We start from the raw sequence: 19,846 nt of genomic DNA, 5'->3' as shown, positions 1-19,846 counted from the left end.
AGTTTACCTTTTGCAAGTCATTTTACACTATTTCATGCTTGCTGATCAATGAAGCCTCAATTGCAGAGATGGACACACACACTAGTTCACCCAAAAATTCTCACCCTCTTGTCTTCTCAAACTCGAAGGACTAACTTCCCGCAGAACACAAACGAAGATATTTTGAAAGAGGTGATATTTTTGTCCATACAATGCAAGTCAATGGGGTCCAAAACTTTTCAAGCTCCAAAGTTCATAAAGGCAGCATTAAAGAAATCGATATGACCTGAGTGGTTCAGTCCATGTCTTCTGAAGCGATACAATCAGTTTTGGGTGAGAAACAGACCTACATTTTGACCACATGCAAAGGAAGTGTGAGCGTGCTTTTCTCATGAATGCGCCAAAGAGATTGACGTCAAGATTTATAGTGAATGAGGACTTCAATGTTTCTCATATTGCTTTAGAAAAAATTTATGAAACCACTCGAGTCATTTGGATTACTCGAGTCGAAATTCATTTTTGTGGTAATCAACATCATGCCAAAAATGCTGTCGATTGAGCTTAATTTGCATTAAACCCGGAAAATTCCTTTAATGTTAACATGAACTAAGAGTGAACAACGCTTTCACCGAACTTGCTAATCTAAGGTAATGTTCATTTAAATGATACTTTTACATTTTTAGAATGAACATTTTTAAATGGCAACATTAATCAATGCGATATGAACTTACACTGAACAAATTAATGAAGATGAATAAATGCTGTTATAATATTTTGTTCATTGTTAGTTCATGATACCGAATGCATGAATGTTAACGAATTGAACCTTGTTGTAAAGTGTTACTGAATATTTTATCAAATCCATCCTCCTATTAATGTTACAGGCAATTTAACAGAAACTAAACATTGGTTTGTGACTTATTACATTATTCATAAAAAACAATGTAGGCTCATAGATGATCTAGATGACTACATGTAATGGTCCACTAGGTGGTGGTGGTAGTCTCTAAAAAAAAAAAACCATATGTCCATATTTTTATTATTTGCAAGTATATAGCATGTGTTGGACTATTTCAAAATCGTCTTTAAAATTTTGCTTCACTTTCTGCAGCAGTATTGACAATTAGTAAAGCGAATGGTGAGCTAGAAGTCATGATTTTGCAAAGAAAGATAAAAACAGAATAACACTAAATGAAATGGGTGTTTATCCCTTTTTCTTTCTGCCATAACTACCACAACACTAACTTCTTCCTCTGGCAAGACATAAATGCTTCATCTGCAGTAAAAATTCACTTAATTGCAGTTCCCCGTCCACACATACGCTCCTGAATCAGCACTTTGACACCAGCTCTGCAGTGTTGCCTTCATGACTGTTTCTCTCAAATTTTCAGTCATAATGCATGTCCTAATACCTATCCTTTCCTCCCACCCATCCCTTTCCTCTCAGGTCAGGATGCCGTACAGGTTTATGTATTTTCACCAGCTGGGTTTATATGCCTCATTTACCTTCACATGCACTCCATTAGGCTTGTAATAGAGAGCACAGCTGTGTTGATGCCTGAGTTTCATATACAATTTATGCCTACAACAACATCAGCTGATTGAAATTATATCTCTGGCTCTCTCTTTAGTATAGGTATGTTAGGATGTGCATGCGCAGAGTACAGCAGAAGCCATGAGCTTTTATTTTTACTACAATCTACACCCACTTTACAGCTCTTGAGTGTCCTTTGATACCCCAGCAGCTTGTTCACACATGTATGGAGTGCTGTGTATTGAACTCTGCTCTCCACGTGGACAGCCTGATAGTCTAGTCCTTGCGTACATTATTGAACACATGAATAACACAGTGGTTATGCAATGAAGGTATCAGGCGATTCAAGTAGCAGCAAGACACAACAGACAAGAAATGCTTTGATTCCAGACAGCAATGTTAATGTATTGATTCAGTTAGGCTTGAGTTATCTGCAGATTTACATGCAAAAAAAGTCCCCATCATTTAAATACTAGGCAATAATTGTTCGAAACTAAAATGTTGTTCTAGGACCTAACCCTGTCCCTTTTACCAACTGTAACTCTAACCCTAAAATCAGTTCGACACTAGAACTAATGTAATATAAACAATTATGCCCTGTTGAAAAACAACAATGGATAAATAGGTGAATGGGTGATAAATGGGCATTGCCCCCCAAGATTTTCCTTGTGCCACCAAACGCTCATCCGGAGCAATTTGTCTGTGTAACCAAGCGGCATGCCAGTGCAGCTCCTACTTGAATGGGGAAAGACCAAAATCTCCAAAACGAAAAAACAAACAAAACAAAGAACATTTTTCAAATCAGCAGTAAAATCTGACTACACCGGTATCATAAATTGTGCTTCTTTACCTCAGATTATGCTAAAAAACACTATTTTCCCTACTTGTATAGCTTGTGCGCATTTCTTAAGTTAATTGATAGGCAATGTCTTTATCTAAAAGGTGATTGGCTCTTTTATCTGTAATGCGGGACTTCCTTTCTACATCCGTTGACCGTTGGGCCTTGGGCGTTCCAATTTCTCCCATTTTAATAGAAGTGACCCGTTTCTGCTAAATACTCTCTGGTGGTCCTGGAGTAACATTCCTATTAAGCAATCATTGCCCTTCTGATTTTAGGGTAAAGGTTATGGTTAAGGATAGGGAGAGCGTTAGAACCTGGAACAACATTATCAGTCCTCTGATTTTAGCTTTTGAGCTATCATTGGTATGATAAAAAGTAAGCAAAATGAGTCATTTAATGTGATTTCTGTATAAATTTCTGAAGTCAAAGCCTTATATTCAGCCTTTAAAAGATATTTTGTTAGTATTTATCTTTTGTCCATAATGTGCTTGAAAAGGAAACGATCCTAAAAATGTTTAAATATAGTTGTATAAAAGATACACCTTTGTATTTTTATTTGTTCATGTATGTGCAGTAATTTATCTTTCATAATAATCACTGTGTGTTTTAACATTACATCAAAAATGCTCTATAGTGTTTTTTTTTACAGCAATGTTGTTGATTTATACCAGCTGCGTTTTTATGCGCAACCTCGTAACTGAGTCATCAATGTCCTAATGTGCAGTGGAGCAACACCCTTGCTAGAGACTAAATTTGTGTTCACTTCTTGGAAAAGAGTAGGGGTGTAACCCTGGTGTCCTGGCCAAATCCCAAATCATTTATGTTCTAGATCAGTTCACCATAGAATCCCTGAATGCTAAAAAGGGAAACTTTCGGGCTTCGGTTGAATGTAACTGGTGAATTGGATATTCTGAGAATGATTGGAAATTATTTCCATAAATGTGGGGCAAGGATGGAAAAAAATCTTGGTTTCTTGACATGGAGAAAATCTGATGAAGAGGGAGCAAAGTGACGAGAAGCAGCTAAATGCTGCAGTTGATATGGTGTACGGTTTGATGAGAGATTCGAGATAGTGGGGAGCAAGACCATCAGCAGCACTGTAGGCCAGAATCAGTGTCCTGAATTTAATCTATATTAGACTGTCTATTTTTGACCACGCTCTTTTTTTTTCTTTTTTCGGTGAAGACATCAACACTTGTCGTGGAATAAAAGGGCTCTCAACCTCTCCTGCTGGCTACACTACCTGCAGTAAGATAAGACTTGGTCAGCTCACATGCTGGACAGTGGCCTTGTGGGTTTAATGGCCTAAGAGGCTATAGAAGGGTGCGTTGAACAGAAAAGCTAAACTGGCCCAGAAACTGGTACTGAATTTGAAAACGGAAAGAAACTGGCCGCATCAGACCAGGAGAGACGAGACGGGGAGGGACTCAAATCAGACAGTCCTACCAATACGATATGAGCAGGGGCCCTCTGACCAGACTGAGACTGTCACAAAAACACACTCACATGCATGAATTTGTGCATGTGTTGCTTGTATGCAACATTTGAGACAGGAACAAGCAAAGTGATATGCTGTAATGTACACATGCAACACACCCACAACCTTAGATAATGAGGACATTGCCACAACAAAAGGATACAATCGAACTCCAGCAAGACCCCTCCATAGTAACCTAGAGGCTGGAGCATACTTTAATATTTTACATGAAAGACAGCAATGTATAATATTAAATTTATAATAGATTGACAAAGAATTAAACTTTAAAGCATATCTTAGACACTGTTCTAGAGTATAGCGAGCGGCACTATACTGATCCAGGATCAGTCTGAAAGAGGTAGTAAATTCAAGTGACTGCCCTACAGTGACTGAGTAAAGGCCAAAGTAAACTTCAGTTGTCTGCATTGCCAGTAGTCAGACAAATGTAGATCAAGGCCACGTCCACACTAATACGCGTATTTCTCTCTACATTTTGGCCTTCCTTCCACACTGCTTTTTGAAAACGCTCTCCCAAGTGGATACGTTTGAAAACGCCATCTTCACGTTGTAGTGTGGCCTGGGAAAACGGATGAAAATGATGACGTATATGTTGTTTAGTGACGCAGTCATGTGATCCAGTGTTTCCCAATGTGCCGTGAAATAACGTCAGGTGTGCAGTGGAAAATGATCATATTCCACAAAATAAATGCATAACTAAAAAATTAATTCAGGGATGCAAACTCCTCACCTTTCGCAGAAATTTGCCGTTTTGAAACCATAATCGGACACTTTTGTGATTGTGAAGAGCTACGATTAATGTGTAAAAGTGTCTGATGTTTATACACATTGAGGGCTTTCACACGACTCGCGTCAGCACTGCCGAATACATTGAAGTCTATGGAGTGACGCCACTTCACACCAAAGTGTTCAACACACGTTTTTGCCTCACAAATAATGTCTTTGAGAGTTTAAAGCAACAAGAACATCAGCGAATATTGACGCTGACTACCACCACTGGAGTTGCGAGTTTGAATCCAGCGTGTGCTGACTGACTCCAGCCAGGTCTATTAAGCAACCAAATTGGCCCGGTTGCTAGGGAGAGTAGAGTCACATGGGGTAACCTCCTTGTGGTCACAAAGAGTGGTTCTCACTCTCATGGGGCGCGTGGTAAGTTGTGCGTGGATCGCAGAGAGTAGCATGAGCCTCCACATGCTGTGAGTCTCCATGGGTCATGCACAGCGAGCCACGTGATAAGATGCGCGGATTGACAGTCTCAGAAGCGGAGGCAACTGAGACTTGTCCTCCGTCACCCGGATTGAGGTGAGTAACCGCGCCACCATGAGGACCTACTATGTAGTAGGAATTGGGCATTCCAAATTGGGGAGAAAAGGGGATAAAAAAATAAATAAAAAAAAAACTGTTCAAATTTGTGAAGAGATACTGAATGTCTCATAATTTCTATTAATTCAATATTACCTTATCGTTGCCGAATATCAGAGACCCTAGTTATTGAACTAATTTAAATTCACCAAGGAAACACTAAGACCTAAACATAAACGAGCCCTTTTATTACTTTCTGCCAGGGGCGTAGATTCCAAGTACAACCCCCCCCAATAGTTATCCAGCGATCAATGCAAACATGTAAATTCTTCACACTGTAACCCCCCCAATGTTCAAGCCAAATCTACGCCCTTGCTTTCTGCTATCAAAGCAACTGCCATTTTTTTTCTTCCAAATAAATGTTTTCAACGTTTATTGTTCACACCTCCCGCTTTCTTACGTGGCAAACTCTTAAAATCGCCCCTCCGTGGCGCTTTCTGCAACGCTTGTCATGTGGAGGGCAATGTGGTGCTTAAACGGAGCGTTGACACCTCGATGAAATACTGTAGGAAAATGATACAGTACATCTGCTTTGTGTTTATAATTCTTAAACATTCTACTGAAGTCAGTAGAAATGACATGCAAATTTTAATGGAGAATGATGTTATTGAAACTCACTATTAATAGACTATTAGGCCAATTGATGTATTTTTGGATGAAAAATAATGCTCAGACTGAAGGAAAACTATAGATCTGCTTTGTTCTTTTAATGCATATTTTTTATTCGTAAAAAGTGTGCCGTATCAGAAGAAAGGTTGAGACACACTGCTTTAGTGGCTCGTGCACTTTCCAGTTGTGACTGCTGGTGTACTGGATAATGCACTGTTTTCTCTTTAAATCTGTTTTAGCACTGAACGTGCCAGCATTCATCCATCCTTTTAACCGTTTCATCTAAGATGTTTTCCTGATCAAATCAGTTAGTTTTACAGCCCTTATCAGCAATTTGAAGTTGATTGTATCTATCCATTTCAATCACTGTGCATTATGATTGAATTGTATCTGTCCATTTTAATTACTGTATATTTTGTCTTCTGCTTGTATTCTTGCACTGTTTGTACTTCAGTATTGCTAATTACCTTTACTGACACTGAATTACAATCGTTTCCTTCAGCATCTTAAATCTAATCTAGAACATTATATTCACATGTAATTTAATCTGCTTTTTTACTGTATAAGGAAGCCCCGCCAACGGCAGGGCATCAAAAAATTAATTTATACTCATAGTGTTCCTCCCCACGGAAATCTTTAGTAAAAGGCGAAAGATTTATACGATCTGAGAAGAAACATGAGTGTACTGAAGTTAAAACGCAAACCTCCAGGTCCTAGACCATGGACAGCACACTTCCTAACAACGGTGACACCAACAGTAATTATTTTCACACATTTTAGACTCTGTTAAGCATTAGCAATAACTCCAATAAGTGTATATCATGTATTTACCAATCATAATGTCTGACAAATTGATTAATAAAATGTAAAAAGCTTTGTAAAATATAGTACATCGCGTTGCATTGTGGGTAACGTGCTTCAGTCTCTTCCGTTGAGTACGTGACGTCACTGACAGAGAACCCTGATTCGCGATGCTTCGAGAGACTCTTTTATACCGAGGTGTTTTCGACCGTTTGCGGATGCCATACAAATGAATGGAGAGAGCCGTAAACTGACACCTTCCTGTCGCAATGTTGTCCGGGATTTCGCTTATAAAACAGCAATTATATCGTAGTAAACTTCACACATCGTTTTCTCCAAAATAATTGTTTAGTGTATAAAATGTTAAATATTAGCGGACAGGCGGTCAATTCATTAAGTGATTAGCTGTTCCCTCACAAAAGCAGTTTATTAACACACCGAAGCGTCTCCTCCATAGACATCCATTCATAGAGAACGGCCTCTGGTCTCCTCGCCAGTTTACTTCCGCGTTACGCTTTGTTTTGCTAAATTTGAAGGCTCATTCGGTGGAAGTATGTTGTGTGCTACGTCGAGAAAGTATATACAAACTGTATATATGATTATATAGTTTATCTGTTATACTATAATACAGAATAAACACTGAAACAGCCACTGGTTATTCCACGAAATAATACTACTATCACATACTAAAATACAGCATACAAACAGCGAGGACTGCGGCACGTTGCACTAAACCATCCTACCGGTTACATTTCGCTCTATTTCCCTGATTCAACAATATATTTTTATATTTATCGTGTGTATGAAACAATATTTCGCATGGATTTACACAAACTCGGGGAACAATTTTTCCACAGATTGCTATTTCACCTTTTGGCTACAGGCGACACCTACCGGTGAAAGACACACTTACACTCTCTTAACATAAACATCACAAGAACGATAAACAAATATTATAAATCAAAGCCATCGTTGTCATAATCTTCTAATGAAAGCTTTAGTTCGTGTATTAACGACACCATACTGCAAATGAGATAATCTATTAAAGCACACACGTTTTCCAAACAGCCTCGCCAAAACCAGTTAATTATTCTAAACAACATGTCGTGAAATTACTAGATATAAATTATATAAAGTTGATTTAAATATATCCTAAAAGTTCTTTAGTTGAAAACAGACCCACCCTCATCATCATCATCTTCTTATGTTGCACACACACACACACAAACACACACACACACACACACACATATATAATTATAATTTTAATTATAATAATTTATAATTTTCTTTATTTATCACATTATACATTTGCACATATACAGTGAAATTCTTCTTTTTTCACATATCCCAGCTAGGCTGGGGTCAGAGTGCAGGGTCAGCCATGATACGGCGCCCCTGTGTGTGTGTGTGTGTGTGTGTGTGTATGTATATGTATGTATATATATATATATATATAAGCTAGTCAAAGTTAAAAAATAATAGAAAATTAATAACAACCAGGCAAATGACAACCTATCTCACATCACTAACACCCCTGAACAGATTTATGAAATATGCACAGGGTTATCACGGCAATGCCAATCAATTTAACTACTTAGTCTTATTCCCTATTTGTAAATCTATCGGAGAAGAAATATAAACAAAATCTTAAAAATGTCAAAGGCAACAAATGCACATGGCATAAATATTTTCCTTTCTGTCTGTGTGAGAGATAGACTCATAGGCCAAATTGTAATCCAATGTAAAATTTTATATATGAGTGTTTTTTTATTGGTTAACTCTGGATTGTGGCATCAGTGTAACCAGAATGTTCTTCTGGGGCTTTATTCTTTGCAACATGTGCCGGAGACACATTTTCAGCACAAAAGTATCTCTTTGCACTGACTTTGCAATTATGTGAGAGGCAGAGATTTATACATAATGTATGCATGTGTTTTTTCTTTTCTTTTTTTTTTCTTTTTTCTTTCTGTTTGAAAGCACTCAGGCCTTTGATTTAGTGACATTTTGTGTGCTTCTGCATGTGTGCATAGACGGCAGTGTTTGTGTGTGATGCTGAGTTTGAGCCTCTGCTTAATGCAAATGATCAAACATAAACTACACACAAGCAGGAAGTAATAATTAGCATTCTCTGCTGACTTTGCACAAAACAAACAAAAAAAGGCCACTTGCCTATGAAAGAGCAAACTCTGAGCAATACAATTTGGCAGAGGCCATTTGCACTAAGTGCACATAGCGAAAGATGCAATTTGCATGATAGATGCTACACTGAATGTAAGTGTAAATTGCAATCAAAGGCATCTTCTTTGTACTAAGTGCAAATAGTGTTAAATGCCTTTGGCACCCCTAATTAAATACTAACATTCAGTTTAGGGGCTACAGTAACCATGGTATCAAAATTAAACATGGTTACTATATCAGTACCATATAACTGTAGTAACACCATGGTTAAAGGTGCAATATGTAACACGCCTTTTTTTTTGCCAATGTGTGAACGGCTTGTAGCGCAACTTAAAAAATGAGCCCTTCCCAGACTTCCTAGGTTGCCTATTAAAGCCTGTAGACTGATTTTCATTTGAAGGGAGTGGGTCGCTTTTGCCGGGAAAATTCAAAGGATGTGACGTTTTGCGCGCTCCCGAGAACCTTGCCTCAGTGCTTCCGCTATTTAACAGTGTCAACAGACAGTCTGCAACACTAGGTAACATTATCTTAGAGATGGAATCCAGCAAACGGCCGGCTCCAAACACAACACTGACTCCTACACAAACTCCGAGTAAGCCTAAAAAAATAATTTAAAAAAACATTTACTGAATCCCGTCTGGCTAAGCGGGAACGTGATCGTGGTCGAGCGAAAACTAGAGTGAACATTGGCAAGGCATTTGATTCCTGGAGGGACCTTCGTTCGGTTTTGGGGATCAGAACTGACGTTCTTCTTATTGGACAGGTAAGCTTACATAACTGCAAATAATGTGAAATATAGTGCCATAAGGACTGATCTGTGTCATTTTAGCTAACTTTACCTTGCCTGCTAACGCTGACGAATTGCAAGCTACCTTGCTTCGTAACTTTCAAATAATTTCAATAATCTTCTCTTTATACTAAAAGTCAGGTCAATGTTAATCTATAATTATTTAGCAAGGTAAACTACAATAATACATGAAATGAATGCTAGACAATGTTCAAGATAATGCAAAAAGACCCATTCATTAGTGTAACATAACTTGGTTACACAGAAAATATATACAATCTATTATTATAAAACAATAGTGCATCGATATATCAAAATGACAGTTGTGATGGAATCACATCAATACTGAATTGTGTCAACATATTTATAATGTACAGTCTATTTTATAAACAGCTACTGTCATCATCCACCAAATTTAACTAACAACTATTGATAAAGCTGGCTAGCTAGCTAACGCTGACATAGGCTATCGTATAAATGCAGTCAATATATCTTGCAAAGAAAAGTGATTACTTCAAACTACAGTCTCGCATAGTCAGACCTATATCCACATTTTGTTTTAGCCCTGTTCCAGCACTGGAGAGCCAAATATAATATACAGTCTCAAAGTTTCTAGTAAAACAATCATAACTGTGTAATTTTAATTTTTCTACCTCATCTGTCAGCATGATGCCGGTGAATCACGTTCATTCTCTTTGTTTTGGTCATTCTCGCTCGCGTCCCTGTGGAGTGTGTGCGCGTGATCACACAACAGGCTGCAGTTCACTTAACGGCCACAGGTGTCATTAATAACAAGGGTTTCTGAATCTTACATACTGCACCTTTAATTGCATTAAAACTATGGCTTCCTTCCGCAATATTACTATAGTAAAACGATGGTTAATTTTCACCATCACCATGACCAAATCACTGCAAGGAAATCAACCTTGATATAATTTTTTATTTATTATTATAAGTAGTATTAAAGGTAATATTAAAAGTGGAGACAGGAAACAGGATGGGAAAAAGTGGGAAAAAAAGGCAGAATCGAACCCAGTTTGTCTACACAAAAAAGTACATCCACAGTGTCATTACTCATCATGCCACTGCAGCGGCACTAGGGCTGTAGTTTGTCTTCAGTGTGTTTCTACCTGAAGGGATGAATAGCCAATTCCCTTTTGCTATTACAAGTTATATCCCATCTTTTATAATCCTCATTTATTCTTATTATATTAATCAGTTTTCTATTTTCCTTTTACAATAAGGTGCAAGTAACATGTATGTCATCTGAGGGGTGACTGAGGGTCTGGCCCATGCCAGGAATACAATATCAGTGATTATTTATTTAGCCCGGCTCCTGGAGCCAATAAATATGCATTTATGTTGTACTGCATTTATTCGCAAAAATATATATATCTGTTATAATTATTTCATAATTGATCAAATGTTCTGTAACCATTTGATTCTATTTTTATTCAATCAGTAGTAATTGTATGAGAGAGAGAGAGATTTTATTATTATCCATGTTTTTATATGGTTCATAAAAGAAACCATGGCATACAATATATCTACCTCATGTAATCGTTTGAACTTGAACTTCGAGTTTCTTTATGTGATTTTATTGTCATATTAGGTGACTATGTGCTGCGTTTTGGCCTTGTGTGTGTGTTCTCTTGTTTTTCTCCTGGCTCTGTCCTAATTTTCCACAGATGGAGAGGCCCTGCATTCCTTCAAAGATTAGGGAGAAAGTGCCTACATGTTGCAATGTCTAAATCATTCAGTGTTTGGATTGTTTATGGTGCCCTATAACATGAGACATCTGCACATAAGTTCAGTAAAACCAATGATGGGAACCTGATTAATGTTATGGCTAACTAATTGTTGTTTGCATGAAGGTGGAAACAGACCATATTTGTAAAGTGCTAAGATGTTTGAAGTAAGTGACCTATCAGAATCTTTGAAAGAGTTGAAACCTCTAATTCAATTTGCATATGACTGTAATTGCTTGTGAATGTTTTTGAAAGGGGAGTTCTTCTTTTTCTTCTGTCTTTCTGAACTATTGGATTCCATTGACTTGTGATGCTTATTGGAACTGCAGAGAACAATCGGTAAACTCTATTTCAGTTGATTGCAAACCTGAGTCAGAGTTTTTATTCCTCAATATTCATATTGGGGACCCAACTGTTACCCCCAACACACCAGACTACTGGAGAGCAAATAGCCGCACGGAGTGGCAGGTGCTATGTACACCTAGTGCAAATATTCTCTCCAATTAAATTGTCCACTGAGTTAAAGAAAAGTTTTCATTCCTATAACAAATAACTGAGAATGAACATGTAGGTTAAAGTCCAAACAGAATATTTTACATTCACCTCATGCCACATGTTGGTCTCTCCCCAACTCACTCTTTCTCCAGGGGTTGTGCCTGGCCATGCATCAGGGCATCTGACAGATGACCCACCCATTAAATAGTAACAAAGTCTCCCTCCTCAACTTAAACTGACATGCTGGAGACGATCCAGGGATGAAAGTTACACTAATGAGCCCAATCGTTCAGTTTACTTTGGCACTTACCCTAGAATGCTAGTGCACCTTTCAGGGCACCAACTACCGCCCTATATACTAACGCGAACTGGATCTTTATCCCCTCACACCTGTCTGGCTCACTTAAGGTTTCCTCATCCCTTGGATGGACTCCAGAGTGTCCATTTGCAGATGAGTTTCTCAGATGAGGACTAAGAGAGAGACTTTCAGTAAAGACGTTCTATTAGAGTCAACTTTTAAGATAATGGATATGTATCTAGTGGGAAATTGTGGGTAATTTTATGGACATAATCATTGAGTGCACTGACATGCACACCAATACGCTGATAACTACCATAAAACAGCTTATTTAAAAATCTGATAATGTAAGAATGAGATTTGGAATCACTGGGTTACTGGGCTCTGCTTTTAAAACAATAAGCAAAAGCACACACATCCAATGGCGAAAGTGCACTGTGTAGGATGGCCCGGATGCTCAACCAAAAAAGGGGAAAATATCATCAAAAGAAGAAGTCGGAATTCCCACCTTCATCAGACCATAAAAACACAAAAAAAAAAACAATCCTTAAATAACCCAGAACAATTTCTCAGTTAATGTCACATGACTAGACATCAATCAACAAGGATATTGGTTACACTCATTCTCCAAAGTACATAAATGTACAATACACCAAAAAACAAAAATAATGATCTCATTATAATTAAAGGTGCACTCAGTAATGTTTTCCTCATTAAAACATTTTACTCCTAAAGAAATGAATTGTAATTTTGAAACTTATGCATTAAATCATGACCACTCACATGATATGAGGACTCTAGTCTTATCAGTAACCTTATAAAAGCTGTTTTATTCTACGTCGGGCAGGGGCGCCTCATGGGGGCTGCCATTTTAGAATCACATGAGCAGCTAAATACTACTCGCTTAATCTCAGTAACCGTCTTGTTATTGGACAATTTCACTCTTGGATTAAAGTAATCATGGCTGATTGTGAATAGTGAATTTCTACAATGGCATCTGTAAATGAGGATCACTGAGTGCACTTTTATATCATCATAATAATAATAGAACTTATATTTTAAACGACAAAGACACGTGACCTAGACAAAAACAATATAACAATAAAACAAATCGTTAAACAGAACGTCCAAAGGCAAAATATATCAGGTATGGAATACTGTCATATGGAGTTAATTAACAGAGGTTCTGGAGGAGCATGTTAATTTTAATCTGACAAATCACAGCCCACGAGCAGGAGTATATAAGCCGCTGCTTACCTGCTTCCTGTGACAACTCACCTGACATCCCACCTCCACCCCATCTCCACCTATTCTCTAGATTCATTTATCTAAATAAGTAAAGTCCGGGGGGGGTAATCAAGACTCGAGTCAAGTCTCGAGCTCCGAGCCCTCCAGTATATGGACAGCAAACCAAATACATTTACTGCTTCAACATAAGAATACATTAATATACAAACTACTGAAAATGCCATATAGACAAGGGGAAAGAAAAGAGGTTTACTAAAGCATTCAATAAAGGTAAGGAAGCTAAATAAAACCCAAAAGTAAACACACTCATCAACAATCCACAGTGCCAAAGATAAGTATACATAAACAATATGTAGAAAATGTTTCCTGTTTTTGTGTATTCTGTTCTTTTTTGTGTAATATTTATTTATTTGTTTTCTATCTATATGCATATACATAATGGCGTTGGTAGCATGTTTGTTTCAACTGTTTTTACACATGGACCTACATATCACACCGCAGCACTAATTTATATATGTATTTATTTCCGATATTCCACACATCCAATATAGAGTAACGGCCCCCAGTCATAGACAGGGTTGGGAGGGTTACATTTGAAATGTATTCCACTACAGATTACAGAATACATGCTGTAAAATGTTATTTGTAACGTGTTCCATTAGATTACTCAAGGTCAGTAACGTATTCTAAATACTTTGGATTATTTCTTTAGCACTGGTAGATTTTTTTAACTTGTTTTGACTATAAAAACTCTGCCAGTACAGTAAGACAAAATACACATGTTAAAAATACATTCTCTGGAAAACCTAAATATCTTATGCAGTGTTGTTTCTAAAACAAGATAAATCAAACTGATTAAGGAATTTTAGATATTTTTACAGGAAAACTATACAAAAATTATTATCAAGAATACGATTTTTGCCCTAAGATCAAAGGTCTTACTAGAAAAAAAGAAATAATGATCCAACGTGAATTTTCTTGATAAAAAAATATGATCGTGCCTGGTAACGTGTGCATGTAAAATGGCTAGAAATATAATTTTAGCTTAGCGTAAAGCTGACAATTTACACAAGGTTTATTTCTATTTCTTCTGCTCCAAACTTACTTCAAACGTACTTCTCTGTCTGCTCGTATGAATGTAACACATCATAAGAAAGTGTTTCACTGCTGTTCAAATGCACTTTGGATCGCATCATTTATATGTATAAATGTTTTCCATCTGAAAGGACTAAATATTAAATTAAACAAATGACAATAAAATGCAAAGTGATCTCTTCAGTAATCTAAATACTTCTTGAATGTAACTGTATTCTAATTACCAATGATTTAAATTGTAACTGTAGTGGAATACAGTTACTTATATTTTGTATTTTAAATATGTATTCCCGTTACATGTATTTCGTTACTCCCCAACCCTGGTCATAGACAACAGCATTGGATTGATGAGTGGGCTCACCTGTGGGAGGCCTAGACAGATAAAGGCAAGTATTACAACCACATACTCCACCACAATAAAAGTTATACAATCAAATGAGTCACTGTTATGATTATGATTTGCACATGTAGGCTTGGAAAGCCCAGGGAGGAATGGAGATGATAACCAAAAATAGTTGCACTCACCAATGATGTGCCCTCTTTGTTCATATAGGATGATACAATGATTCCCCTACAACAATAATAGAACAGGCTCCATGTTATAGGACGTGGATATCATGTTTCTTTTGCATCTGCGTCAGCTCAAACACAACAGTCTCTCTCTCTCTCTAGATCACACTATCTGTCTCGCCACACAGACAGAGGCAGTCAAGATGGTCAAAGTCAGGGGCTGTACAGTCTGTCCCTACACCGTCTCTGCTACATCATGGATGAAGACTTGTCCACACATGCATTAGGTGCTATGATGATGACCGACACACACACACACACACACACACACACACACACACACTCACACACGTGTCAGATAATGAAATTATAGGACAGTCATGCTGGCTTGTGTGTGTGAGACACATAGATAAACAGTGCACAAAATCCATGCCTTTCCCCAGCATGCCACTGTATTTTCCTTGTTATAAGTGACAGCTATTTATCTCTCACCACAGCTCACACACAAACTGATCTTTGAGAGCTTGTGTGCAAAACAATCTCTGTAATTTAGTTACTGTGTAGTAGTCTCTATAGTAACTCTCTTTTTCCTATCCTTTGACTGTCTACTATACAACACCAAGGTTATGGGTTCAATTCCCAGGGAACACAAAACTTGATAAATATTTACTTTGAATGCACTCTTGCTTTGGATAAAAGTGTCTGCCAATGTATATTATAGCTTCCTACTATACACAATATACAGTATATATATATATACACACACAAAAATACATTATGTAGCCTACTACACTACACTACACTACACTACACAGAATTCATGTATTATGTATTTTTTTGTTTGTCATGTATACTTACTATAGCTACACTATACATATACTATACTATACTATACTAAACTATATACTACTCTATACCAGTGTCGGCCCTACCTATTAAAGGGATAGTTCACCCAAAAATGAAAATTCTCTCATCATTTACTCACCCTCATGCCATCCCAGATGTGACTTTCTTTCTTCAGCAGAACACACACAAAAAAAAAAAAAATATCTCAGCTCTGTAGGTCCATACAATGCAAGTGAATGGTGTCCAGACCTTTGTATCTCCAAAAATCAAATAAAGGAAACATAAACTTTCCGATATGAGAGTGAAACTAACGTGTGACTTTCAGATGTAAAAGTGAAAGTGGAGATTTAGGGTAAAAAGGGACTTAAATTTGTATCTGTTTCTCACCCACACCTATTATAGATTTAACCCCTGCAGTCATATGGACTACTTCTATGTTTCCTTTATGTGATTTTTGGAGCTACAAAGGTCTGATCACCATTCATTTGTATTGTATGGGCCTACAGAGCTAAGATATTCATCTAAAAACCTTTGTTTGTGTTCTGCTGAAGAAAGAAAGTCATAGACATCTGGGATGGCATGAGGGTGATTAAATGAAGAGAGAATTAGCATTTTTGGGTGAACTATCCCTTTAAGCGACATAAGTGGCTGCATAGGGCCACCGCGGCCACTAGGGGGCCTCCTACCACTAGTTCATTATAGCCAAATAATTTTTTTCAATAAGTGTAAATAGCACTGGCCACACAGCCCGGCTGTATGCACGTCAATAGTCTAATGGAACCTGTCAAAACAATAAGAAATATTACATATGCTTTGAAGGAAAGACATGGAGAGGTAAGTATTGGAATTTGACCGTCCTTATCCTAAGAACTAGTGTGGTGACATTAGGACAACAGTTGATTAGTAGTGTGGACAATTGTGGTTCAAGTCTGCCTTTTGCCAATTTCACTGTTCTCCCCTTATCGATCCATGTAAGCAAAGACAGATAGTGTCTACAGGCCATCGGAAAGTCATTTATTTTAAATAAATACATTTAACCAATAGGGTTGCCCATTCCCTGAACCTGAAGAGCAGTAGCGGTTCGAGCTTGTATGGCGCCCTGGGTGAAACACGCTTCAACACGCCCCCAAAGTTGTTGACCGGTGTGGGGGGCTAGGTGATTGTATGGCGCCTTGGGCGAAACCCGCTTCAACATGCCCCCAAAGTTGTTGACCGGTGTGGGGGGGCTAGGTGATTGTATGGCGCCTTGGGCGAAACCCGCTTCAACACGCCCCCAAAGTTGTTAACCGGGGGGGTCTGTGTGGGTGCCTCGTGCCGCCCCCCCGCAAGATGCCTGCCTGGGCAACTGCCCATGTCGCCCATGCCTAAATCCGCCACTGCTGAAGAGACCACTGTCTCTAAATTTTTACGTTTTATGATTTTGAAGAAACAGATGTGTTTATTTGCATGATTTTAAGCTTGCTAAGTTATTGATGTTGGGTGTGTTTGGATAGATGTACTTGTAGGTAGGGGCCCCATTTTGAAAATCTGCTTAGGGCCCCAAAATGGTAGGGCTGGCCCTGCTCTATAGCTACTACATTACACTACACTATACTATACCTAATACTGTGTATTCTATACTATAGACTATTACGGTGTACGTCTTTAGGGTTCCTGTAGCTCAAGTATGGCGCTAGCAACACTGAGGTTATAGGTTCAATACCCAAAACTTAATAAAATGTAGCTTGAATGCACTGTTGCTTTGGATGAAAGTGTCTGCCAAGTGCATAAATATATAGCTTACTCCTATATACAAATTATAGCCTATTATATACACAGAAACATATATACAGTATATGCTACTACATTACACATAAATAATGGACTTTATTTTTCGTTCAGTCTATCATGCATACTAACTACAAAACACTATACATACATACTGTATAGTGCTTTACTATGAATATACACTATATACAGTAGGTTACCATACTACACCATAGCCTACTGTTATACACTGTATTCAATTCTAGAGACTACATCAGTATAACTTTATAGGTGGACACCAGTTGAGCTATTCCAGCAACACCAGTGTCATGGGTTTAATTCCCAGGGAACACAAAACGAAGTAAAAATTTATACCTTAAATAGACTATTGCTTCGGATAAAAGTGTCTGCCAAGTGCATACATGTATAGCCTACTACACACAGAACATACATTATATGGGCTACTAAACTTCACACACACTGGCTGTAGCCTATTGTCTGTCATGTATAGTTACCATAGCTACTATTAACTAAACATACTGTATAAAGTACAAGTATGTAACCAATATGCACTATGTAGCTTACACTACTAGTATACTATAATTTGAAGTAATTTTCACATTTTCTAAAGTCAGCTCCTCATTTGGCTGAATGTAAGTTACACCTGTGAGCTCTCAGAGCACGTGGACTCTTGTGTTCAAAGAGGTATCAGGTACTTTGCTCTTGTGTAAATGAGCGGGACGCGCAATCTGTCAGTGCAACAATCTCTCTCTCTCTCTCTCTCTCTCTCTCTCTCTCTCTCTCTCTCTCTCTCTCTCTCTCTCTCTCTCTCTCTCTCTCTCTCTCTCTCTCTCTCTCTCACACACAGCTGCAGAGAGAAGTTGCGCAACACACACCAGAGACAAGCCACAATACAAGAACATTACGATGGTGCGCTTCAGGACTGAGTCTTGTATATGAAGTGCGTTTAAATACGGAATCAAATTTATGGACGTGAGAGACAATTAATTTAATTTAACTACGCAAACAGCAAACGGAAAAAACAAACTATTTTCTGGACCCCTAAAATAACACTGCAAAGAAGATGGACACGGAACGAGCTGATGGGGATCTTCACAGAAAGTGATTTACGCAAAGGACTTAAAGCGAGATTAAGACGCGTGTGGAAGAGGCTCCAAACAACAGCATCGACTAGGTAACATTTCAGCGGTCCTGACCGGCAATAACGACCGAACCGGATCACACAGATCAATGAAGAATGCGCGAGTGCACACACAGTTGATGAAGCCGGCGGCGGTATCATGCGTGTTTTGCCCGAGCCGAGCGCGCAATCATTGCGGCTGGTGTTCCTATTCATCTTCGTCATGGATGTAGCACCGTCACCGGCTCTCACCGCCGGCTGCCCGGACCTCTGCGTGTGCGACGACCAATTGGTGGTCCAGTGCGCCGGGCAAGAGTTAACCGACTTCCCCGTGGACCTCCCACTGGCCACCCGGCAGCTCATCATCTCCAACAACCGGATCGGTGACCTGCCGGCGCTCCAGCTCAACTACCTGTCGGACCTGGTGTACCTGGACTGCAGCAACAACTCGCTGACGGAGATCTCCGAGTCCACCTTTGGCAACCTACGCAAGCTCGCTTACCTGGATCTGTCTTTCAACACCCTGACGCAGATCGAGGACCGGACGTTTGGCCCGCTGGCCAGTCTGGTCATGCTCAGGATGACGGATAACCCGGGGCTATCGGAGATCCACCCTGATGCGTTCGCGGAGAACGCGGCGCTGCAGGTGCTGGACGTGAGCCGCAACAACCTGACGGCGCTTAACATCAGCTCGCTGATCAGCCTGCCGGCGCTGCGCTCTCTGGGGCTCAGCGGAAACCCCTGGAGATGCGACTGCGACACCGAGGACCTCTGTCTGTGGATCCAGATAGAAGGGTTCAAGTTCCAAGGTGAGGTGCGCTTTGGGATTCTTGCTTTCCTTTTGGGATCATAGGCGAATGCAATGGAATTGTCTATTTTTAATTAGCCAGTTAATTAATTTATATTTATTTATTTAATTTTCAATCGAACCGCACAATGATAACTTACAGCTTCATTTTCTGTAACAAGGTAATTTCTGTAAAGCTGCTTTGAAACGATGTGTTGTGAAAAGCGCTATACAAATGTCAAATGACTTGACTTACTTTCCTTAACACCTGTTTGTCACTGTACACTTCACTATACAATATATCCTTGATCCATGAGGTCATCACGTGCATCACGTCTTAAAT

The 19,846-nt window shown here is 38.7% G+C and overlaps 1 protein-coding gene and 1 non-coding gene across 5 annotated transcripts in view; one reads left to right on the top strand and one right to left on the bottom strand.

Moving 5' to 3' along the window:
- Positions 1-6,389: 6,389 nt before the first annotated feature.
- On the bottom strand, positions 6,390-6,504 carry LOC127416545 (U5 spliceosomal RNA). Its single transcript, XR_007893131.1, has one exon. It is a non-coding gene; the product is annotated as a U5 spliceosomal RNA (small nuclear RNA).
- An 11,984-nt stretch (positions 6,505-18,488) lies between these two features.
- LOC127416104 (leucine-rich repeat-containing protein 52-like) overlaps positions 18,489-19,846 on the top strand; it is a 50,553-nt gene continuing 49,195 nt past the window's right edge. For all 4 annotated transcript variants that reach the window (XR_007893041.1, XR_007893040.1, XR_007893039.1 and 1 more), the window contains exon 1: positions 18,489-19,525. Coding sequence is in view for 1 of the 4 variants with exons in the window: in XM_051655252.1 (XP_051511212.1) it covers positions 18,877-19,525 (649 nt within the window). In the remaining 3 variants the exon portion in view is untranslated. The remainder of the gene's footprint in view (positions 19,526-19,846) is intronic.

This window comes from Myxocyprinus asiaticus, chromosome 25 (assembly GCF_019703515.2).
Source record: "Myxocyprinus asiaticus isolate MX2 ecotype Aquarium Trade chromosome 25, UBuf_Myxa_2, whole genome shotgun sequence".
NCBI classification, from domain to species: Eukaryota; Metazoa; Chordata; class Actinopteri; order Cypriniformes; family Catostomidae; genus Myxocyprinus; species Myxocyprinus asiaticus.
This window is presented reverse-complemented; position numbering and strand designations above follow the sequence as displayed.